The sequence below is a fragment of the Taeniopygia guttata genome, chromosome 7, assembly GCF_048771995.1.
Source record: "Taeniopygia guttata chromosome 7, bTaeGut7.mat, whole genome shotgun sequence".
NCBI lineage: Eukaryota > Metazoa > Chordata > Aves > Passeriformes > Estrildidae > Taeniopygia > Taeniopygia guttata.
This window is the reverse complement of record NC_133032.1, coordinates 26,707,464-26,731,774: the sequence shown is the minus strand read 5'-3', so window position 1 is coordinate 26,731,774 and position 24,311 is coordinate 26,707,464. Positions and strand designations below refer to the sequence as shown.

The following is a 24,311-nucleotide window of genomic DNA, read 5'->3' as shown; positions in this document are numbered from 1 at the left end:
TCTTTACACTTCTCAGAACTCAGTTCATGCTGAGGATACCCAGCACCCCATAGGAAAGGATAACAAATTGGGCTTTTTTTCTGCATCTCTTCCCATTGAATAAACAAAAAATTGTTCTCACCAAAGTTAATTTCTTTTCTCTCTTTAACAGGGTGAAACTGGTCTTCCTGGAGTAAATGGAGCACCAGGCCAACCGGTAAATATGTGCATCCTGGAGTGTTTAAATGTTAGCTGAGTTGTTCCTCGGCCTTTTAACTTTAATTATTGTCCAACCTGCAGTGGACAGTAGTGAGTTACACAAATAAGAGCAATGTCTCTTTGCTCAGCCATCTGATTTTCAAAGCCATTTAACAGATTCATTTTTACATGTTTTCTAGGGACCAAGAGGTCCAGCTGGAGAAAGAGGAAGACCTGGGAATCCTGGTGGCCCTGTAAGTAATTGCAGACATTGTTCTTATCCAGAGGCAGCACATATGTGGACTCAGTATGCTGAGAATTCTCCACTTCCTTAAAGCAGTTGTAATGCAAAGGAGTAAAAAACTATATAGCATTGGTAAAAAATCTCACATGAAAACTTTTCAGTCCCCAATTAAAGATGTAACACTTCTAATCCACAACACGTTCACCATCTTATTTCCTGTTTCTCTTTTTAAAATTAATAGATTGCACAGATTTCAGTGTTTCAGCATAAGATCAGGTTTGGCAAGGAGAAGCAGGGAGAAGGAATGGAAGCAAAGAGTGGCAGGGGACAGTAGAGAGAGGCAAAAAATGCAATCTCAGAAGTAACTTGTGGGAAATGATAAAATTACCCTTTGATGGGTTAGACAGTATGTCCCTCGCTCTGAAGGAATCTTAGTTCAATAGAATTCAACACAATCAACAAAGCAGTTTACAGCCAGCACCTTGTTTGTGCGGACACTGCATAACCTGAGCAGAGGGTCTGGTCTAATATGGCTGCGAAACAGGAAACAGGGTATAAATCATCGGTGTTCAATCATGTTTTTTGAGTCAAATATAGTCTTTTATGTGAATCAGAAGTTGCTGTTACTTTTAAATACATATCTATTGCACTCTTACTTATTCACTCAGACAATGTGAATGTAGCTGTTATTTCCTTAAGAAATTTAATAGGAATGTATTTTTACATCTTTCTGTCACAGAGCAAATCACATAAAGTATTGCATATTCCTTCACAAAATACTCAGTTAATTATTACTTTTGAATTTCTTACTTAAGGAATCCTTGGGTCTTAGTCAACAAAGTGGGAAAGCACAGACACAAAAATATGGTCCCTGAGTCAAGGACATTAAAGGATGTGTGTTCTGTGTCCAGGGCAGCGCTCTGTACCTAATACCTCTCTTCTTTCTGTAGGGTGCCCATGGCAAAGATGGATCTCCAGGAGCAGCAGGCCCACCTGTAAGGCAACTTTGACTTTCAGTATTAGTGTTGCTTTAGTCTAATTACTTCTAGCAGTTGTTCTGCAGTGCCAGCAAACCTGAAATTGGGGTGCACTTGTTCAAGAATGAGCATTACATTTAATTGTATTTCAGTTGTGTATATTTCATTGTGTTGGTTAATATGCTTGAAGGACACAGTGTGACAGGAGAGCTTTAACACTGTAAACCAGGAAATGCAAAAATCCAAACCCAGATTATTCTCAGAGAACATATAGATGGATGGAATTGCTACACTTCATGAAGATCAAATTTTGAATGATCTTATCAAATAAATTATTTAGCTCTCTGGAGTTGGCAAACATTTTTCTTTCCCATCTGCCTGGAAACCTGAGCATGTCCACTTGTGTGTGAAACAGCTGTATTGGCTTTCTTTTCTCCTTCTTTTTTTATAATTAGAACAAATTTTAAAAGTTTTTGTAACTTACTCTCCTTAATGATGGATTTCATGTTTTTAAATTTGAAACACAGAAGTTCAACTGAACATGTAAAAGTCAGGGTAACTAAGATGTAGGTGTGATATTTTAGGACTAGCCAATCTCATCTTTTACAGCATGATTTATATTTGCTATTTTCCAGGTGTTTCCTTACTCAGAGAAAAATCCCAGAATCAGACTCCCTTTTTTTAACTTAAGATTTATTCCATATGGCTTTTACCTTTTGCATTAATAGAATTTCTTTCACTTTTAAGGGTCCCCCAGGTCCCCCTGGAACTGCAGGATTTCCAGGCTCTCCAGGTTTTAAGGTACTCAGCTAAAGACACATGACAACATGGGATTTGCTCCTTTCTCTAGTTACACAGCTGATGTCACTCTACATCATTATTTTATGAGCCCTCCTTTTCCTGGCTGCTATTACACTGTTTGCAAGCCTTGAATAGATGTGCTGTATGCAGCATGAGACAAATCCAATCCTCATTACCTTCATGAATGCCCACAACAAAACACCACTAAGTGGTAGAAACCATTCATTTAATGCTGATTGCCCTGGAGAATACTAAAATGCCTTTATTTTCTCATTTTACTGTTTTTTTCCACAGGGGGAAGCTGGTCCTCCTGGTCCTGCTGGTGTTAGTGGTAGTCCTGGAGAGAGGGGAGAACCTGGTCCTCAGGGCAATGCTGGGCCACCCGGGCCTCAGGTACATCAATAACACTTGGGACCTGCCTGACAGGTGCTGTGTCACCTGCTCTTCACAGAGCCCTTTGTTCTGGTCCTGGGTTTGCAGCATTGGTTACTCAGACTTTTTTTTCCCCAGGGCCCTCCTGGAAGAGCTGGAAGCCCTGGCAACAAGGGTGAAATGGTGGGTACTTTCCACTTGTCTGCCATTGCTGCACTCTGTTGGAGAGGGTCACTCTTTGGTCTGGGTAGAGGTCATTAATGCCACTCCCTCCTCATCTCTGTCTGTTCTCTCTCTGCAGGGACCTTCTGGTATTCCTGGTGCTCCTGGTCTGCCAGGAGGCCGTGGTCTTCCAGGTCCTCCAGGTGCAAGTGGAAACCCTGGAGCAAAAGGCAGTCCGGTGAGTTACTAATGGTATTTACACCATGTATTGTTGTACCAACAAATATGGTGGAAGCAAGCCTGATACCATTAAAAAAACTCCATTGATCTTCTCATAGTCACTTGAAATGGTTTAATAAATTATTTTATAATGAAAATAGGCAATTATTTTTATAAGTATATAACATATTTTGTTTCATACATATATTTATTGCTGTATATAAAGATTATACATAAATATGGTGATAATACCCAATTGCTTTCCTAAATTATCTATCAATTCAGATACAACAAAGATACTGCTTGTGTAAATTGGCTACATCAGACAAAATCTGTTGTTTTACAATCTTATTTTCACTGATTTTCATTCCAAAGGGCTGTGAGTTGTACCTCGTCTTTCACAGTCACTTACCCCAGCAGATCCTTTTCTTACAGCCTTACACCACATGTAGCTCTTTGTCAGAGAAAATATTCAGGGGTGTTCAACAAAATGATGTCTGAAATAGCTCAGGAACAGAAATCAAATTTTACTCAATGGTCTTTAAGATTGTATCACTTCTTTCCTTTACTGCATTTTTAAGGAGTCCCATGGCTTCCTCTTAAGTGTTCAGCCAGTGCATGCTGATTCCTTTGCAGAATGTTAAATTAAAAAAAGGAGTTAATATTTTTGAAATATCATGTCTTCTTCCTAATATTTCAGTACATCTAGTAGCTCCAGAATGATGCCCAGCTGCAATCCATAATTTTAATGGGATTTTCTACTTTTTAGGGAGACCCTGGTAAGGATGGTGCAAAAGGAGACCCAGGACCAAAAGGCGAGCGTGTAAGTTATTTCAAAATGTGTCCAGAGACTTCTTTCAAGGAACTCTGAACCCTTAATCATTCCCCATACCAATGGGGTTTGGTTTTCTGGAGAATTCTAACTCACTGATGGACTTGGTTTCTGTTGTTGCCAGGGTGAAAATGGCACCCCAGGTGCTCCTGGGCCTCCTGGTGAGGAAGGGAAAAGAGGTGCAAATGGAGAGCCTGGGCAGAACGGAGTACCTGGTACCCCTGGAGAGAGGGTGAGTATATGACCTTTTGAGCCAAGACAGAGACAGAAAATTCTGAAGTTCAAAACACTTCCAGGAGAAATTTGGCTCCATATACCTTCTCAACAAATTCCAGATGTGAGACTGGGTCACAAAACTGGGGAGAATTCTTATCTAGTTTCTCCTCTGAATTGCAGCCCTTAGATCTCAGTTAGAAATATTTTTTTTTTTCTTTCAGTTTTTGATATACAAGAAGCAGTGATCTTATATATCTGGAAGTTTCACCAAAAGATTTTTGCTGAGAAGCAATACAAAGTATGGGAACTACAAGGGGAACAAATAATTAAAATTTCAAAATTACTTCTCAGCTAACAAAAATAAACAATCAAAAGAATTTCTGCTCTGGAAAGTGAAATTAATATAAATTATTCTACATTCAAGATATGTCTGTATGTCAACATCTCTATTGTTAATACATCTTCAATATCAACAACAGCAATATTGCCAGCATGTCGTCTATGTTATAATATTTCCACTGCAAACAGGTTTATTTTCTACTATATTAAATAATTTTCTGAAAATTTAATAATTCTCATAGAGAAATTCACTAATTGTTTTATTCAACAAAATAAACAGCAACACCGTTACAAATTTTAGATTTCTGTTCCCATCAGAAACAAATAAAATTGTGCTGATCTATTTGTAAGCCCTAACTTAATAACTGATTGCAATATTTGCTGAAGCTATGAGGAAACCAGATATGCATAATGAACTAATTAATCATACTAAACATATAAAAGGGGCTGCAAAATGAAATTTATAATTCAAATTTCTTTTATAAAGATAGTAGCAAATATAAATATTAAAACAATTCAACAGAGCTCTTCTCAGTATTGAATTAGAGGAAAATAACTATCAATACTAAATGTGATTTTGTTTTTTATAGTACTTTAGAAAACTCATAAATAATGATTCAGGGCCAGCTAAAAATAAAGGAGGACAGACTACAATTTCAACAGGAACACTACGATCAAAGACAAAATTATCTGCAATCCTTCTTACTGCAGTGAAATACCACTTTCATCTTTTTTTTCTCTCATTAATTTTCATACTGATAAGTCTAATGGTAAATAGTTTAGAAGAAAACCCAGTTGCTATTGCCTTTGTCGTACTGCCTATGATCCATAGCTTGTTTTTCATCTGGCAGGGCTCCCCTGGCTTCCGTGGCTTACCTGGTAGCAACGGACTTCCCGGCGAAAAGGTATAAATCTTCCTCCAAAAGAGTCCTCCAAACTTTTGGAGAATCCATGTGAATTTGGATGGACAATTTCAGATTCAACATGATGCTGATTCCCTCGCTGTGAATCTCCACCTCTCTATCCAGGGTCCTGCAGGTGAGCGTGGCAGCCCAGGTCCCCCTGGCCCCAGCGGACCTGCAGGAGAGCGTGGACAAGACGGAGGCCCAGGTCTTCCTGGAATGAGAGTAAGACAGGACATGTCTGAGAAAATGGGATAAACCCTGTTAGAGATGACTCATCTGAGCTGATGTGATAGAGGAGTCCAACTAGAAATCCTTTCTATGAGTTCCTTTAGGCAGTAGTAGCATCCATCCATGGTGGGACAGGTAACTGAGCAGAGTCACAGGGCATTCCCAGGACACTGCCACAATGGAGTCAGGAGGCTTTGGGGAGCCTTCCAGAGTGTGCCAGGCCCTGCCATGGGAAATGCCTTTAATATGAATCAGCATTGGGTGATTTTCTGCATTAGCTCTTTACATTTCGGCAAATTCTGACATTAGGTATTTAGGGGTTTGTCACCCTGTTCTTTTGAAAGTTTTAAAGTTCTTTTAAAAGCTTTCTATGCCTTCTGATGTTTACATATTTTTACTGGAGTTTCTCACGCACTGTCTTATAAATAATGATTGTTTTGCATTCTTCTTTGTGGGAGGAGAGAATTGATGGACTGTTGGTTTGACCAGTGTGGTTGGAGAGGTGGGAATTTCATCCTCCAATCCACTGTCACTTTTAGAATTCTATATATTGCAAGGTCAGAAATAAAGTCTCCTCCTTTAGCTTCCTTTTGCTCTTTCGATCTTACTGTGTGTGTGAGTTACTTCGTGTCATAGTTCTACAGAGGTTTTATTTAAATACGTTTATATTTCAATTATTATCTAAATAGACTCAAATAATTAAATTAGAAATTAAATTATTTAAATATACATGAGTATTATATTTTTTATTTGCAATTAGAGCAAATAAGCTGTCGGTCAGTTTTTTACAGTACATATCAGTAAGATTTCAGAGATGACCTATTGTGTAGACAACATCTAAGTGTACATGGAACATTCTGGGAGCTGTGCTAAGAATTAACAACTCCTAACAACAAATATATTGACATTCAAAAGCCCAACTGCAGACCTCTAGGAGATAAAGATTTTTCTGGCAAGGAAAATTAACTATATAAAATACAACAAAAATAATATTTAGAAATTGAAACAAGATTCATGAAAAAGTGTTGCATGTTGTGTTGCTTTCAGGTAGAGGTGTGTAGTCAGAATTGTTTCATTCCTTTTTTTTCCATCTAAATATAGTTTGCTTCCCACATAATGAAAGGTAATTTTTCTGCTAATTAATTAATGTCTAGTGTCTTGCTTATATACAACTCTCAGAAAAAACAGTAAACCCATAATGACAGAATTTGTTTTCTTTCTCCAATTTTCACCGTTCATTGGCTGAGGGAAATGGGAATAGTTTTAATCTTTGTTAAAGAGGATGATAGCAAACAATAGTTTTTATGTATTTATATTCATGAACTGAAACTTCATTATGTACATTTTAAACTGAAGTATAACACTCTTTTTTTTTTTTTTTTCTTTTTCAATTTGCAGGGCTTGCCCGGAATTCCAGGAAGCCCTGGAAGCGATGGGAAACCTGGCCCTCCCGTACGTATATTGTGCAAATATCTTATCCCAGTCCTCCTGCTGACCCAACCTTACCCTCATCCCACAGTATCCACATGACAGGTTGTTATCACAGACAGATTAATTCTCTCCTCTCTTTGCTTTAACTACCAGAGACTTTTTATGCTGCATCATTGTGAGAGCAGCCTGCAAACTCTGTCATTTGGTACTGTGTAAAATACAGAGTAGAGTGGCCACAAGTTGCAGTACAAAACACATCATGAGTTTTGAATAGTGTCTCCCCCTCACTCAATATTTAATGAGTCCTGGGAATAGCTTTATTTCACCTCACAGATGCCACATCTTCCTTTCCTTTTTGCTTATCCCAGGGCAATCAGGGTGAATCTGGACGCTCTGGCCCACCTGGCCCTCCAGGTCCACGTGGCCAGCCAGGTGTGATGGGTTTCCCTGGTCCTAAGGGCAATGAGGTGAGTGGGATTTCTCCCCTTCTGTGCTGATGCTTGATGAGTCAAATGTTAAACTAAATTGCTCTACAGTGGGGCAGTCTTGTGCTGCTGCTTTACACAATTGTCCACTGACCAGAAACAAGTATTTCAAATGTAGCGTTTCTTTTCTGTAAGGGTGCACCAGGCAAGAATGGAGAAAGAGGCCCTGGTGGACCACCTGGACCACCTGTAAGTTTTGCTAATATTTTGGTTAATAATAACAATAACATTGGTTAATATTAACAATATTAATAGTAACTTGATGAGTCTAACCAGAGCCTAATTTTGTCTTTGAATAGGGTCTTGCTGGGAAGAATGGCGATGTTGGCCTTCCAGGTCCTCCAGGACCTACAGTAAGTGTGGTGGGCCCATCCGAGGCAATGATCGGGGGTCTGGCATCTGCAGGTAGACACTTGGAATTTAGCAGAAGGAAAATATTTTTAATGCTATAAAGAAATCACCTTTTGTGAAGAGAAATAAAAGAGCTTTTTGCCTTTATTTTAATGAACAAATATTCAAAACTTTAGTGGGAGAAACTTGAGTCAGGCATACCTGGTGTAGATTGAAATGAAAAGTCAATTTAGAGCTCTTGGTCTTTTCAAGCAGAAGTGTATTGTTGCTCCCTTTAATGTTTATGGCATTTCAAACTCCTGTCAAGTTAAAATGTGACTGCTGAATCACATATAAGAGTTGGAGTGAAAAGAGCAAATACCACAACACCAACATACACTGGCTTTTGAGCTTGTGCAATGTTGTCATCAGGTCACAATAAGGAGGTGCAGATTAGAGGTGGTGAGGAGGTGTTTAGAAGTTAAAGTGTTCTTGGGAAAGTTCAGTGATTTTCTTCCTCATTTGTTTGATTCTAGGGTGCTTCTGGGGAGAGAGGAGAACCAGGACCAGCAGGCCCACCTGGCCTCCAGGTGCTGTTTGTTTATTGTTTTCTGATTCTTTTTAATAGACTACCACACACAAAATTTATATATATACATATATATATATATATATATATATATATATATATATCGGCATCTGACCATTTATATTAGAGTGCCAGATATTATATTTTGAATATAATAGAATATAATAGATCAACCACTTGACAAAAGTTACAAGTAATCAGTTGGCCACACTTCTTTATGTCAAAAGAAAAAATCTGAAGATGGAAAAATGCATAACTTATCCATGTAATATGGGTAATATTGTTCCTTCATACAGGGATTGCCTGGTGGACCAGGACCAGCTGGAGAGAACGGAAAGCCTGGAGAACCAGTAAGTAGTTATTCCTTTTTTTAAGTAACAAAAATTAATTAGAAGTTCTTCCTAAATTATATTTTCAAATTCAGACAGCTCTCAGCTCTCCTCAGAGCAGCAATGTCTGATTTGGGGAAATAACAAGGGAGAGAAACAGAATGCCAATCACAATGCAGATGTACTAAGTAAAGTTTATGGCTAACTTACACTTATTTTCTCATAACCAGGGGCCAAAAGGTGATATTGGAGGACCTGGATTCCCAGGCCCTAAGGTAAATAATAAAGAAAATTTTGTAATGACATAAATGAATTAACAATATATGAGCCTGAAAACAAAGAATACCACATTTTTAATCACAGGGTGAAAATGGTATCCCAGGAGAACGTGGTGCACAAGGTCCTCCAGGACCTCCTGGAACAAGAGGTGGACCAGGTCCTGCTGGCACAGAAGGTGCCAAGGTACCCACAGAATGTCTTCCTTTTCTGCTATTCTGCTACCATTTGGGTTAATTTTGATTTTTCTAATTATTTTTTTTACTCCTTAGGGTCCTCCTGGCCCACCTGGTCCCCCTGGAGGCACAGGACTGCCTGGCTTACAGGGAATGCCAGGAGAAAGAGGAGCTTCTGGAAGCCCTGGACCAAAAGGGGAGAGGGTAACACACATGCACACTTTTGATTTATGTGGGTTTGATGCTAGCATCCCACAGGGCACTGGGTTTGTCCACATCTTCACTTTGGTCTGATTTCAGATGTGCAGATGGTGTAGCAGTACTGTTGATTTAGGAGGGGGATGTGGGTCCTAGATGTTGAAAAATATGAGGTTTTACCCTCAGTTTAATACTTGCTAGATATTTTGCTGCACTGGATCTCTTGGGAGATGGGAACGTAAAACAGTTCTAATTAATCTAATTATTGATGAGAATAGTTCATACTATGGGAAGACAATTTGGTCTGGACTTCATTTTGAATCAATTTGGGTTTTTTTCCTCAACAAAGAATGTAATATCAGATGCTGAATACTGGGCAAAATATCTACCCCAGTTTAATTAAAATCTGGCTGCTGAGAGACCCTCAGTATGAGATCCTTCCCCCCATTTAGGCTCATCTCATGCTTCCTTTTTGCTCATGGTTTTTATGTCTTAAACTTCCTAGGGAGAACCTGGTGGTAAAGGTGCTGATGGCCTTCCTGGTGCAAGAGGAGAGAGAGTGAGTATTTAAACATCCAACAGTTTATCCATCAGCTTTACACATCCATCTCTTAGAACATGAGTAACCTCATAGTGAATAATACTATCTAAGACAGCTGAAATTGTAATCTCATTGTGCTTCATTCCAGCAGTGCAAAACTGGGTTTGTAAAGTAAATTAGCCCTAATACTGGGTTTTGTGCTTACCACTCCTTGGATAAATGTAATGGAATTTTTCTGAGAAAGATTGTAGTTGACTGGGAGAATGTTTTAGAGGGAAAGAAATTATATGAAAGAGAAAATCTATCTGACCGATGTTAAATGAATCACAAAAAGACATTGAGAGTAAATATTCTCATACAGAATACTCCTACAGGTTACTAAATATGATATATTTATGCATCTATATAGCAAATAAACATAAAATAGACCCTTGAAATATATACATCTATCAAATCACTACCTGCAGGCAGTATATACATGAAAGTAATGAGGGAGGACAAATATACAAATGGATCTTGGTTGAATTGGAGGAAATATAAAAAATTTATTTCTGACCATAAGGTACACATGAAATTTTCAAGAAATAAGTCAGAGAGCTAGTCAGGAGATGCTGAATATGTGCTGAAGAAATGTGTATCAACTATCTAGCTGAAAATCAGGGCAACAGGTCACCTTTATTGTATAGCAATGAAAGAGACCTATTAATTTCAGGTGGTTTTGGGTTAGGTTTGGATGGTGGGGAAAAAAAAAGGAATCACTCAGTTGGAGATCTCTCACACTGCAAAATGGTGTGATTTCAGAGCATCACTCCAAAATGTGGTGTGAAAATGCACTTTGGCATTGTACACTTGTTTCATTTAAGTAGCTTTGGCAATTCATTTACACTGAAACATAAATACTATTGATCAAAACAGAAGACTTAACATTGTCATATTATGATACAAAATCTATAATTTTCTCACTTTCCAATTGTTTAGGGCAACGTAGGTCCCATTGGTCCTCCTGGTCCTGCTGGCCCACCTGGAGATAAGGTAAAGCATCCTCACAATGGCGTTTGTACTGTGAAGAGTCCCAGGGTGGGGCTGTCTCAGGGGAAGAAGACAAACACCCCGTGACCATCCTTGTTCCCTGCAGGGAGAGACTGGCCCAGCAGGTGCCCCTGGCCCGATGGGTTCCCGTGGAGGTCCTGTAAGTCACAGAACTTTTCTTCCTCTGTAACCTCACCATGGCTTCTCTTGCCTGGTGTAGACATCAGTGCTGCCTATCAAACCTGTCAGCTATACATGTGGCTTGGGTTGTAAATAAACCAAGCATATTCAGCTCCTGTTGACTCTTGGGGTTTTTAAGTACTAAAGGCTTCAGAAAATCAGGGCTTTTAACATGCAGAGGGGTCAGAGGGCTGCAGGGACAGGGCAAGGCAGGAGTGTGCACAACAGTCATGTCCATCTTGATTTAAAGTTAAGTTAACTTTTAAAAACACTCTTTTTTGTATTCATTTTTTTTATATTTAACACTCTGGGATCTCAGTTGAACACCATGGATTGTTCTCAGGGCTCATATAGGTGTAGCTGAGTTAAGTTTACCACATTTTAGACAATTATCAGTTAATTCCTGAACAGTTGTGTTTAGTACTTTGGAGCAAAAATTGTTTTGGATCAGATGTTTGGGGTTCTTCCTCCAAAGCCTGGTAAGACAAACTTCAGCAGCCTTAATAGCAGTATTCTCTAACTTTTAAAGTGAAGTTTATCTTTCCAACCTCTTCCATTGCTAACATGTGCTTTTCCACAGGGTGAACGAGGAGAACAAGGTCTTCCTGGGCCTGCTGGCTTCCCTGGAGCCCCTGTAAGTGTCTGCATTACTCTTCCTGTACTCAGGCACACACAGGGCCACATGTCTGTCCTTCCCCTCCTGCACTGGTAGGGCAGTAGAGTTCAACTGCATTCACACTTAATTTCATATTTAATTAAGTATCGGGACAGCATTTCTTGTCACAGTGTTATCTCATTTATATAACAATATAATTTTTCTACAGGGCCAAAATGGGGAGCCTGGTGGGAAAGGAGAAAGAGGCCCCCCTGGTCTAAGAGGAGAGGCCGGACCCCCTGGAGCAGCTGGTCCACAGGGCGGCCCTGGTGCCCCAGTAAGTGTTTGCTGTTCCGAGAGGTTTCTTCAGCCTCCCTCAGCCTCAGCGTGCTGGGCCCAAGTGCAAGGGCATGAACTGCCTGAGACTTATTGACACTTCCTATAATTTTAATCTTGATATAATCCTTTGCTTTATCTACTTCCTTCCATGCAGGGTCCACCTGGTCCTCAAGGAATAAAGGGAGACCGTGGATCTCCTGGCGGGCCTGTGAGTATCTGTTCAACTTAGTCACTGCTAAATCCCTCTATTTGTTACAACAAATGTGATCTAAATGAAAAATAAGAACTTCAATGACTATAGCATTGGCAGTTCAAGAATACTTAAAGTGTTCTAGAAGGAGTAATTAAAGTAGAAGTCTTTAGTGATATGGATTTCATTGATTTTAATATAAGTAAGGTGCCAAAATAGCTTTTGATGGCCCAAAGCTCTACAATGGCTTACCTCAACAGTTATTAAATTTAATTGCCATCTTTGCCAACTATCTCAATACCCATTAACTCAAGTTTGAGGCAAATATGTGACCTCCTCTTGCAAAAAAAAAAAAAAAAAAAACCAAAAAAACCCCTTTTTGTTCAATTTCAGGACATTTAATTCAGGTTTCAAACAAAACCTGACTATAATTTAAACTCAGAAGGTGTGTAAGAATCAATTTGTTCCTGTTTCTCCGGTCTTCCGAAAATAACAACTAAAAGTATTGATCTCCTCTAGGGTGCTGCTGGTTTCCCAGGTGCTCGTGGTCTACCTGGTCCCCCTGGTAACAATGTAAGTTGATTTATCCCCCTTTTCCTTTAGTCTTACTTTGTGGATACATTTAGACGTATATTAATATATTATACAAAAATATTCTGAATATGATGGTTGTGCTTCAGGAAAAAAATCTGCAAAAAAGAGTTTACCCTCCTTATGGTAAGGAATAGGAAGGTAGGATTTTAATTAAGGTACCATTAGAGTCAATGCAATTCTTTCCATTCATTGGCTCAGCTAAGACTGTAATGAAAGACATTTCAATCTGCACATGTCCAAGACACCATATTAAAGGCATATGGCAGGAGTGATTCAAGAAAGCAGAAGGGCCTGCAGCCTATTAACAGTTTCTGTGGTAGAGCCATGAGTAAGGAATGTGTACCCTGTGTTGGATGCCTTACAGGCACTGGGCATCCAAAATGTGCAGGTGTATGTCCAGAGAGCAGGGATAAAAAACATCAGCTGTGAAAGTGATACACAAAAGTACTCTCTTACAACACCAGATCAGATTTAGGTGCACGGGGCTGGACCCTAAATCTGCCTTCAGGCAATGACTTGGGTCTGGCTGGCTTTCATTAAACCAATGCCAGTACATGTGTGCAGCTCACGCTTTCCTTCTTAAAACCCTTTTCAGGGTAGTCCAGGTCCCCCTGGCAACGCAGGCCCTGCAGGCAAGGATGGGCCTCCCGGACCCCCCGGCAGTTCTGGTGCTCCTGGAGGTCCAGGACCTGCTGGCATCAGGGGTGAGCCCGGCGCTCCAGGAGAAAAAGGGCCCCCAGGAGCCCGAGGAGAAAGGGTAAGTGTCCCTGCAGCCAGGGACTGTTCCACCAGGAGACCGGGATTATGTCTGTCCAGAACAAGCAGCCAAGAATGTTCAAGATACTCCCACTGACTGCAGTGACCTTTTCTCAAACAGGGGGCACCAGGTGAGCCAGGTCCTCAAGGCATCGTTGGCGGCCGAGGGAACACGGGTCTGCCAGGCCTGCGTGGCCCCAGCGGCCCACCCGGGATGGCAGGGGCCAAGGTGAGAGCCCTTCACTGCAGCTACAGCCCCAACCTAACACAACCCTAACCCAGCTGCTCAAACTAGCCTGGAGATGCAAAATGCGCTAAAAATAGCTTCAAGACACAAAAAGCAATGTACTGGGAGTGTTGGGGGTTTTAATGCTTTCTAGTCCAGAGATGAGAGAATTTACAGTTATTTGTGCTTACATGCACAAGACCAGGCTTGAAAATGTCTGGTATTTGGCTGCTGTGGGATGCAAGGTTGTCTTTTAGATTATATTATATATATTATATATCTAGGAGTATATTAACCACTTCACTCACTTTGGGAGGGTCATAAGAAGGAGGAAGCTGTAACCTCTCCTGGGTACAAGATCCAAGTCATAGTCTCACCTACCACTAGTTGTTTACCCTTGCTTAATTATTAATATGTTTCTTGCTTAAACACTATGACCCAAACAGAAAAGTACCCCTCCCCTCCCTTCAGAAAATATGGGGTGAGGCTTGATTTGTATTTTATCACTAATATAGTGGCAGACCAGCATTTTTTGGTTAACAACTTTGGCCATTGTTTTTTGGGCACATAAGAAGAGATACACCTCTTTATTATTTCTTAGTTGTCAGTTAATGAGGAACAATCAATGGCCTTGCATGAATATTACCAGCAATGAAAAGAAACCAGTCTGGCCAAGTTTTTTATCTCTTGTTTTGTGTATTCACAACCAGGAAAGCCACACTGGCTCATAACTTCATTAGGTCTCCTTCAAAATCCCTGCATAGTTAATAAGATGCAAAATACACTGGTATCTCCTAAAAATTTTATCTGCAATGGAATCCTTTCCCTTTTTGTTCAGGGTGAAGATGGCAAACCAGGCACCAACGGTATCCCAGGAGAACGCGGTGCTCCTGGTCCCCAAGGTCCTATTGGACAAAGAGGCTTACCTGGAGAGCCTGGCAGAGATGTGAGTGGATGGGATTTCCCTGCAAGCTTGTGAGTTATAAATGGGAGCTTCTGGGGGCAAATATGCTTTAAGGTTCACAAGGCAGGGCCCTGGGCAGATTCTGCCTTCCTGTGAGGTGTAGCCTCCTGTCTCTGCCATCCCCTTCTCTGCCTGCAGACATCATCTGTCTCACTTGGAACTGCACTGCCTACAAATCAATGCAGGTCTTTTTGGAGCCACTCCACCTCCAGGAACTCTTCCCTCTTGAAAACTTTCTTTGATGAGCATTGTTCAGGCTTTCTGGGAAACAAGCTGTCTGCTGGTAATGCAGTTTGTGAATAAACTGTGCCCCTCTGTTTTGCAGGGTAACCCTGGCTCTGATGGCTTGCCTGGACGCGATGGATCCCCAGGAGGCAAAGTAAGAATTCACCAGTATCCTTAGACTGCCCAACAAATGAAACATGAACTACATGGCAATATATGTAATGTATATGCTATGTAATTTGTTCCTTGAACCTCCTGTGCTCCACTGAATATACTCCTTATGTCGAGTTCTATAAAACATGATATTTATTACCCCTTACTATCTACAGGGTGACCGTGGTGAAAGTGGCTCTCCTGGCCCTCCAGGACCCCCTGGCCACCCTGGACCAGCAGGTAATGCTGGTGCACCTGGAAAATCTGGTGAAAGAGGATTTCAGGTAAGACCAAACTTACTGCTTACTTGCATACCCTTCCTGTACAAAGTCCATTTCATGCAGGAATAGAAAGGAAGTTTTGAAGAGTCATACATTTGTTACTGTCAGAGTTTCTTGACATCATGGACCAGTTCTACAAGAATTTCCAGGGGAAAGACATCTCAGAGTTTATGTCCTAACAATGTTTAGAAATTAAGCTTAAAATTCATGTTCTCTGTAGGATGCCAAAAAGCACATCATCCCACCAGGCCCTGTCCCAGTTTCCACCCCATCTGGTGCTCATGCACACAAGCAATGTGTTATTTATTTAAACTAAGGGAGTAACTTTGGAAGTCCTCAAGTTATTTCTCAGGAGTGCTGACCCCAGCACAGTGAGCACTGAGCACCTCACTGAGAGAGGGGAGAAGGGCTGCAGTGCCTGTGCACACATCAGTGCCTACAGGCAGCTCAGACAGGCTGACATTGGTACAAAAATGGACTGGCCAGGTTTATTGCTGATTCTACTGTGTGTGGAGCTTCCCCTTGTTTCCCAACACCTGCTGGCTGTGGACATACAACTTATCTGGAAATAAAGATGTGGGCTAGGCAGTTCCAAGTGATCTATACCTTCTCATTCTCACCATGTTACAGGGTCCACCTGGCCCTCCTGGCTCTACTGGTCCTGCTGGTGCTCGTGGTCCTGCCGTAAGTAATATCTAATGTATTTGTGATATCATCCATTCACTATTTCCTGGTATATGGGCAATGCTCTTATCTCCTTCTATCTTCCTTTTATTGCAAATCTACCCTTGCAGGGTCCTCAAGGTCCTCGTGGTGATAAAGGCGAACCTGGTGAACGAGGCAGCAATGGCATAAAGGGCCACAGAGGGTTTCCTGGTACCCCTGGTCTCCCTGGTCCTCCTGTGAGTATTTTTCATTGGATTGGGAATTACAGCTGGTCTTAGTTTCTGTGTTTAGGCCCCAGGTACCTAATTAACCTTAGCTAATTTGAGGGGAATCTATGTAAATTTGATTGTCAGATGTTTCAAAATCCATATTCCCTGAATCAACGTGACGTAAGCATAATTAAAGAACTAGAAAAAGCTGTTAGGAAATAAAGATGGGTTTACTACAAACCTTTCAATAAAAACTTCTTGTATATTCATTTATAATACAATCAGGCTATTCCTGATTTAATTAGGAAAGAGAGAAGTAGGGGTTTGGAATGCCTATGTCTGTTAGAAATCTATCCTAGACAGACAACTAAAGTTACTCAGAGTCCAAATACATCTCTTCTGCCATGTATCTTTTATAGAAAGTAATATTTGGGCAAAATTAACAGGAAATTGTAAACAACTGGATTGTACATGAACATGCATTACTATTTGACCATAGCTAAGAGAATTTGAAGGGCAAGAATAGACGGGCATGCCATAGATATTTATGGCCAGTTAAGGTTTAAGAAGGGATTTATTCTACAAAAATCTACAAATACAACTCAAGATACAAGTGAGAATCAAGAAACCAAAGCTCACTCAATTAGCATGCCAAAGATGGCACCAGTACCAACCTATTCAACAAGACAATAGAACCTGGACTCTAACTCTTATTTGATGACAGATAACTTTTAAACAAATGGCTTAGTTCTTTGCAGTGCACACACAGAACAAATTTTTAGATGTATTTGAAATCAGTGCTTGTCAAATTATTTAAATAACTTTACTGGTAATATTATTAAAACTGCAGCATTTTGGCCAGAGCTACATATTTTTTATGAATATTAGAGTTCATCCAAAGCTCACTGGTGTCTGCTGTCTTTCTTGCATTTTGGATAGCACATCTCTATATGAAAACATATTACAGAACATTGAATATTTGTTTCCTGATTAAAGAATGGCCACCATTCTCTCATGTCTTACATAGCCTTTTTATAAGGATGTGTTTCGTATAAACTTGAAGACATTTTCAATGTCTTTATTTAAGGCACATGCAGGTAGTTGCAAGATATTACCAGGAGGTGTATGACTGACTTTTCCTTTTTTCATAGGGTCCTCTGGGTCCACAAGGTGCAATTGGAGGTCCAGGCGCTTCAGGTGCAAGGGTAAGAAAAACTCTTTAATCAGCCTAAGTGCAAGGAAAATTCAGGGTGTTTAGTTAATATATACGTAGATACAGACATAAATTTTAATTACCCATCTTAACAGACAGCAGCTGAAGAAAGAAAACACACCTGATAAATCATACAGAAATATTTGAAATAATTCAGAAAAACTTTGTGATGTATCTGATAAACTATTTGGACCATATTGTTTTGTTTGTGCTCCTCGTTGTTCTAGGGTCCCCCAGGACCAGCTGGGCCACCTGGAAAAGATGGTACCAGTGGCTACCCAGGTCCAATTGGGCCTCCCGGCCCCCGTGGTTCCAGAGGTGAAAGCGGCCCTGCTGTAAGTAAATGGTGCAAACTCACACAAACAAATCTTTGGGAATATTCATGAAATATTGGAAGCTCAATGCTTTAAATATCTCCCTCAGAAACTCTCTGTTTCATGGGAAAGATTTGTGGCATGAGGCTATCTAGCTACCACGGCTAAATCCAAAACTGTGCAGCTCGTTTGCAGTTTGGTGGGACTATTGAGGCCCTGGGTGCTGTGTTGGTCTTGGCTGATCACTGACTTTTCTGCATCTCCTCCTCACTGAGGAGCACAGGCTCCCTTTGGGTCTGGGAAGCCATGGAATGGGGTTCCTAGATTGCTCTAGAGAGGCCAGAGCTGCAAAGGTGTCACTATCACAGTCACCAGCTAAAGCCAGGAAATGGTCATTCTCTGGATTTTAGTGGAAAGGGTTCTTTCTCAAAGCCCAGACATAAAGATGGTTGAACTTGACAAAATGAGGGGGAAAAAATACAATTTTAAGAAAATAAAGGCCTGAAAAAAATCTAACAGATGTTTATACATCTGTTTAATTAATGAATAAGTAAACTAAATATTTGTGTAAGAATTCTCATTTTTTTAAGACTAGGGCCCACACAGACTTTTAATTTTAACCTGTTCACTATTTTTTTTAGGGTCCACCAGGGCAGCCTGGTCTTCCTGGTCCTGCTGGACCTCCTGGCCCATGTTGTGGTGCTGGTGCTATAGCTGGCGCAAGTACTATGGAGAAAGGTCCGATTTTAGGGTATGGCTATGAATATCGAGATGAGCCTAAGGAAAACGATATCAATCTGGGTGACATCATATCTTCAATGAAATCAATTAACAACCAGATTGAAAACATCATTAGTCCTGATGGGTCCCAGAAGAATCCAGCTCGTAACTGCCGAGACCTGAAATTCTGCCATCCTGAGCTCAAGAGTGGTATGTATAGATTTTCTTTTTGCCAGAGGCAGCAGGTCTTGGGCATTGTTTTGGTTTTTTGGTTTTTATGACTTGATAATTTAAATGTGGATATCTTCCATAAAAATTTTACTTTTTTTTCAAACAAATGTCATGAAAAAGATGATAAATGTAAAACTAATATTAAACATTAATTAACTATGTGTTTACACATATCGAATATATATATATATATATATATATATTTGACTTCAGTTCCACTCATTTTGTCCTTAGAAGTGAACATATGTTTAAACAATTTTAGGGGAAAAAAAACTATTACAAGTTCTAAATTTATTCCAAATTTCATTCCCCTTACAGAATTCACATGAACTCAGTATCTTTTTATATCACCTTATTTTCTGTGGCATCTCTTCTGTCAAAATTAATACATTTCCTGATTTGGCTCAGAAATCTGTCATAGAAATAAGGTTTACCATCATGAAGTCCGATTCTTCTCCAAATATATTAAGCGCCTTAACATTTTTCCTTACCTCTAGGAGAGTACTGGGTTGATCCTAACCAAGGCTGCAAGATGGATGCTATTAAAGTGTACTGCAATATGGAAACTGGTGAAACCTGCCTCAATGCCAACCCCAGGACTGTGCCAAGGAAAAATTGGTGGACCAATGCAAACAGTGGAAAGAAACACGTTTGGTTTGGAGAGTCTATGAATGGAGGCTTCCAGGTGAGAAATGAGCACAGTTAACAGCCCAGATTGTGCATGTTAAAACATACACATCATGCTTAAAAATAGTTCTGAAATTAAACTGAATGAGACAATAGGTGAAAAAAATCCTGATGTGGACTGACCCTAGACATGATTGAACAAACACACTTGCCCATGTTGTACTCTGCAGTTCAGCTATGGAGATCCTGAGCTTCCTGAGGATGTCTCTGAAGTTCAGCTGGCCTTCCTGCGCATCCTCTCCAGCCGTGCCTCCCAAAACATCACCTACCACTGCAAGAACAGCATTGCCTACATGGACCACGACAATGGGAATGTTAAAAAAGCCCTGAAACTCATGAGCTCTACAGAAAGTGAGATCAAGGCTGAAGGAAACAGCAAATTCACATATGCTGTTCTGGAAGATGGCTGCACTGTAAGTAAACAGGAATTTAGTGCTGTAGTTAATAAATAATTCCCTCTAGAGGACCAGACCCATAAAAAAGGAAGAGAGAGATTTGCATGGCCTGGGTAAGGAAAGGACACAGCTACAGCTAGTAGAGGGAACCTAGATTCTGTACACCAGAAGTGCCATTCCTGAAGCAACTGCAGGAAGTGAGGTGCACTTCCATTTAAATCTGAGCTTTACAGGTATCTCCTCCCTTTAGGGTCAATGTCAGGGAAGTCACAGTCACCAAGTTTTCATCCATCCCCTGTCAACTCTAAAACTAGTCATACCAAACCAAGGCTAGCTGGTTGAAGCCATAGGCTGTGGTTATGGGAAGGGGCAAACACAGTAATTTTGCAGATCCAGCATTGCTTCCCTGCAGCAGAAAGTACTGGAGGGGAGCAGGAACATCCCTGAGCATGCTGGTCTGACAGAACCTGCAGCCTTTTCAGTAACAAATGGACAACAATAATGCTGTCAACAAGTTCTCCCTCCTGGAGTCATTTCCACAGAGAGGGCAACCAGAATCTGACTGCATGACGGTAGACCTTATTGCAACAGGTTGAGAGGCTTTGTTATTACAGAAATAGGAAATCTGAAGTCTGATAACCTGTGGGATGACTGCCACATAGGCCAGCACTCGTGCCTCTAACAATTTTTCTTTTCAACTTCACAGAAACACACTGGTGAGTGGGGTAAAACGGTTTTCGAATACAGGACGCGCAAGACAATGAGGTTGCCGGTGGTTGATATTGCACCATTAGATATTGGTGGTCCTGATCAGGAATTTGGCGTGGACATTGGCCCAGTCTGCTTCTTATAAATCAAAGATCCTGCTTTTTCTGAAACCCCAGCAAACAGATTCACACTCCAACTGTGCTCCTTTGTTTCAGCCTTGTCAGCTAGTACAGGTGTCCATCTGTATCCCAGTTATTTATTAACAAAATTTCTGGGGGAAAAATCAATTTGATATCAAGGGTGGTTTTTTTCTCTTTTTTTTGGCTATTACACAAAATACAGTAAAAATGCTTTTTTTTTTTTCTCTATTTTTTTTTTACCGAATTCCATCTTCGAAACATGTCTCCGTGGTGCTATAATAAAACTTCAACACTTAATAAAACAACACTGTGTTCTATTAGTTGAATGTTAGCCAATTTACAAAGCACTGATTGCTCCCAGTACCAAAGTTTACCCTTCTTTCAAGATGCAGTCCATAAAGCTAGAACGACCTCCCTGTTTCAACTACCTCAACATGGACAGAAACTGGGATGTGTCTAATGAGTCAAACCAAAAATCAACCAAATCAATCAAAATGCATTGGACCCAGTGGTCAATTCCAGGGATTCATTTGGTACAAAACTGTTTATTTCTGTACTGATTAGCTGTGAAAGGTACAGTTTCTCTTAAGAGTTTAATACCTTAATGTCAGTAGTCACCATAATTTTATTGTTGGATTGTATTCTGTTGTCAAAGGTGCTTCTCTGCTTTCCTGTCATTGCTGGTCAAGACCACTAGAATTAGGGAAGTGTAAAAGACTAATATGATGGTGCTAATGTATTTTTCACTCCTAACTCTGCAAGTCAGGGTTATTGACTTGCTCAAAAAAGCAAAAAGTTAAAGAATTTAAAGCAATTATACATGTCTCCTGTTAAAGACCGTCATTGGCATATCACAGCTGAGAATTTTCTCCCTTCACTCTGTAAAAGTCAATAAAGATGCAAAATTGTGAATTTCTTCTGTCACGTTAACACATTTATAGTGTTGAAGGTTAACCATCTTTGTAAGCTTTTATATGGTTGTTGGTCTATTCCTTACAGAGACACATAATAAAATATCTTAATAAAATTTCTTGTTGTTTCATAAAACTGACTTATTTTTTAATTTTACCATTTGAGCCTTCATTCAAACAAATGAGCAAGACAGGACACAACTGTGGTACTACTATGATTTTTCAAAGATCAGTTCCTGTCTTTGAAGGAAGCCCTGGTAATCCTAAGGGATGCAGTTCATGTTGTACTAGTATGAAATTTCCTCTTTCTTGCTTTTTCTACTCCTCTCCATCCAGTGGCTCACATTTGCAAGGACAGGGAGCTTCTCTGTTAGCAGGGATTCAGCTGTGACAGCAACACCCAAAGCAGGGCCCATGTACCAAGGCAGGTCAGGTTGGAGAAAACAGACCTTAACCTTCCCTAATCCAAGAAACCTGCCTCAGTGTGAATAGCCAGGCAGTCACAGGCTACCAGCCTTTCAGGGGGCAGCTTAAATAAATGTTCCCACAGGGCAGGACAGAAGCACCAGCAGTTTGACAAATTTTTTATGGCAAATGGAGCTGTACAACTCAGTCATCCCCAGGTCTTTGAAAAAATTTAAGGAGCAACAGTAGTTTGGCAGCTCAAGGCCAGAAGAAGGAACTAAAGGAACACCATGGAGCTCAGGCCAGGAAAGCTCTCCCTCAGTTAAATTCTGAAAGATGCCACTCAGCCTTTCCCATGGAGCAAGGTCCAGAGCCTGTCCCTAATCATTATTGCACAGACCAGGATTATTAAAGATACTCTACAGCAAGATCAGATAACAAAGATTAGGGATTAAAAATAATCAAATTCTTAAAAGTTCTCATTGACAACATGGATTATGCATCCTCAGAGAATACTTTCTGATTAGCCCAAGCAGGAAAAATGAACAAAGAATGGTGTTTTTAAAGAAATCTCACCAGATTTGGGACTGAGCCAAGACACTGCTCTGCTTTGGCACTGCAAATTTGGACATTCTCACGCAGAAGGAGAACAGTGAGGCTCTTGGGGACACCCAAACAGCTCAAATGCAGCATCACCACAGGCATGACTGTACTTAATGCAACACATGACAACATTCATAACAGTATTCAAAAAAAATACTGGCTCTTGCAGGAAACCTTCTCATTTAATGGTGAAAATAAACTACTGTTCATGGAAAATGCAAGTTACATCTACAAAATAATATTAATCTGACATAAATTAAGTAAAGTAGGAAGCCTTTGATTGGAGTTTCATAAAAGCAGCTGGGAAGAATGCTGGCTGGTGGAAAAACACATTGGAAACACCTGTTCTTATACCCCATGGCAGAAAAAAATAGCTTTTGCAATCCTCAGTGCTACTGGGGCTGGGTGGATGGCTGGGAGCAATAACTCAACCTTAAAACTCAAGCTTTGGGGGCTACTTTCTGAAGCACACACACTCATCAAGTCTTCCATTAGTGTCTACTAATGAAAGCCGATTTTCTGGAACATTTGGAGAAAATACAAAGAAATAACCAACACCACCACAAAATATTTACTCAATATAAAAGCCTTCATTTTTTTCAGAGCCACTAATTAGGCTACCATGGCTGTCATATATCTGTACTTTTATATCACATTGCTATTTGGGCAAAACAAGAAAAAATCAACAGTAACAACCACAAATATACAAACCCCCCCAAAAAATAAAAACCAACCCCGCTCAAAAAAAAGTCCCCAAAAAAACCCAACAAAAAAAATCCAACCGACCAATTACCCCCCAAACATGCAAACAAACTAAACCCCGCCACAAAAAGTTACCTGAATCATACCAAGAGCACAAAGTATCACTGATTTAGGTTTCAATATTGCCTTGAAACTTCACCTTTCCAATTACTTACAGGTCAGCACCTGACGGTGCAGCTTATGTGCAGGACACCAGAGTTTCTTCATCTGTTAGAGTCCGTGGCATGGGGACTATTTCAACATCTTCTATCTGAACTTTTTAAATTGGGAATATGTTTAAAATACTCCAAAACACGGCAGAAGGGCAGCAAACCCTTCTCCAAAAGAAGGGCTTTGCTATCTAATTAGACCCTAAACACATTACAAACACCTGTAACTCAGTCCTTCACCCAGTGTCCTCCTCATTGACTTGTGGAAAAAGCAGATTTCTTTTGCTCTTCCTAAAGATATTATCCAATTCCTCATAGGACTGACAACAGCTTCACAAGAAAGCTGGTCTGTTGTTTGAGGGCTTCCCTTTATGCACACAAATGCTCCCTTGGGGCAGGATTTAACACAGGTGATTCTCAGCTGTAAGTCATCACAGCCTTCACGTTTCTTTCCTATTTATTTCATACATTAAGAAGCATTACCTCTGATTTTAACATAGGCTGAATATCTGAATAGCATGGCAGCAGGTAAAATAGGCAGGCTAAAAACACTCTAAATGTTCTGGTACTCAGATAGCAACTGTGCCCAAACAGGCTCCTTGTGGATATTCTGAACTCTGAAGCACCTGACTGAAATCGCTTCCTTCAACAAAATGTTTAAACTCCTAGCAAGCAAACTGTGATGCACTGGACACAAATAATCCAAGATTATGTATTTCTTTCTAGCATAATCACACCATTTGGACAACAACATCTATGGAGTCCCAGTTTCTCTGGCATTTTTCAGCCATTGATTTGCTGATAGTTACCATTTGTCATGATTTTTAAACTATAATACC

General features: G+C 40.2%; 1 protein-coding gene across 1 annotated transcript in view; it reads left to right on the top strand.

Moving 5' to 3' along the window:
* COL3A1 (collagen type III alpha 1 chain) overlaps positions 1–21,689 on the top strand; it is a 49,445-nt gene extending 27,756 nt beyond the window's left edge. The window contains exons 12-51 of the mRNA XM_030277860.4: positions 152–196; positions 378–431; positions 1,372–1,416; positions 2,146–2,199; positions 2,494–2,592; positions 2,710–2,754; positions 2,873–2,971; positions 3,722–3,775; positions 3,909–4,016; positions 5,191–5,244; positions 5,368–5,466; positions 6,871–6,924; positions 7,272–7,370; positions 7,524–7,577; positions 7,688–7,741; positions 8,255–8,308; positions 8,604–8,657; positions 8,867–8,911; positions 9,000–9,098; positions 9,185–9,292; positions 9,792–9,845; positions 10,806–10,859; positions 10,963–11,016; positions 11,617–11,670; positions 11,861–11,968; positions 12,125–12,178; positions 12,680–12,733; positions 13,350–13,511; positions 13,632–13,739; positions 14,575–14,682; positions 15,026–15,079; positions 15,255–15,362; positions 15,990–16,043; positions 16,154–16,261; positions 17,386–17,439; positions 17,675–17,782; positions 18,403–18,691; positions 19,210–19,397; positions 19,570–19,812; positions 20,501–21,689. Coding sequence (XP_030133720.3) covers positions 152–196; positions 378–431; positions 1,372–1,416; positions 2,146–2,199; positions 2,494–2,592; positions 2,710–2,754; positions 2,873–2,971; positions 3,722–3,775; positions 3,909–4,016; positions 5,191–5,244; positions 5,368–5,466; positions 6,871–6,924; positions 7,272–7,370; positions 7,524–7,577; positions 7,688–7,741; positions 8,255–8,308; positions 8,604–8,657; positions 8,867–8,911; positions 9,000–9,098; positions 9,185–9,292; positions 9,792–9,845; positions 10,806–10,859; positions 10,963–11,016; positions 11,617–11,670; positions 11,861–11,968; positions 12,125–12,178; positions 12,680–12,733; positions 13,350–13,511; positions 13,632–13,739; positions 14,575–14,682; positions 15,026–15,079; positions 15,255–15,362; positions 15,990–16,043; positions 16,154–16,261; positions 17,386–17,439; positions 17,675–17,782; positions 18,403–18,691; positions 19,210–19,397; positions 19,570–19,812; positions 20,501–20,647 — 3,540 coding nt within the window. The 3' untranslated portion in view covers positions 20,648–21,689. The remainder of the gene's footprint in view (positions 1–151; positions 197–377; positions 432–1,371; positions 1,417–2,145; positions 2,200–2,493; positions 2,593–2,709; positions 2,755–2,872; positions 2,972–3,721; positions 3,776–3,908; positions 4,017–5,190; positions 5,245–5,367; positions 5,467–6,870; positions 6,925–7,271; positions 7,371–7,523; positions 7,578–7,687; positions 7,742–8,254; positions 8,309–8,603; positions 8,658–8,866; positions 8,912–8,999; positions 9,099–9,184; positions 9,293–9,791; positions 9,846–10,805; positions 10,860–10,962; positions 11,017–11,616; positions 11,671–11,860; positions 11,969–12,124; positions 12,179–12,679; positions 12,734–13,349; positions 13,512–13,631; positions 13,740–14,574; positions 14,683–15,025; positions 15,080–15,254; positions 15,363–15,989; positions 16,044–16,153; positions 16,262–17,385; positions 17,440–17,674; positions 17,783–18,402; positions 18,692–19,209; positions 19,398–19,569; positions 19,813–20,500) is intronic.
* Positions 21,690–24,311: the final 2,622 nt, after the last annotated feature.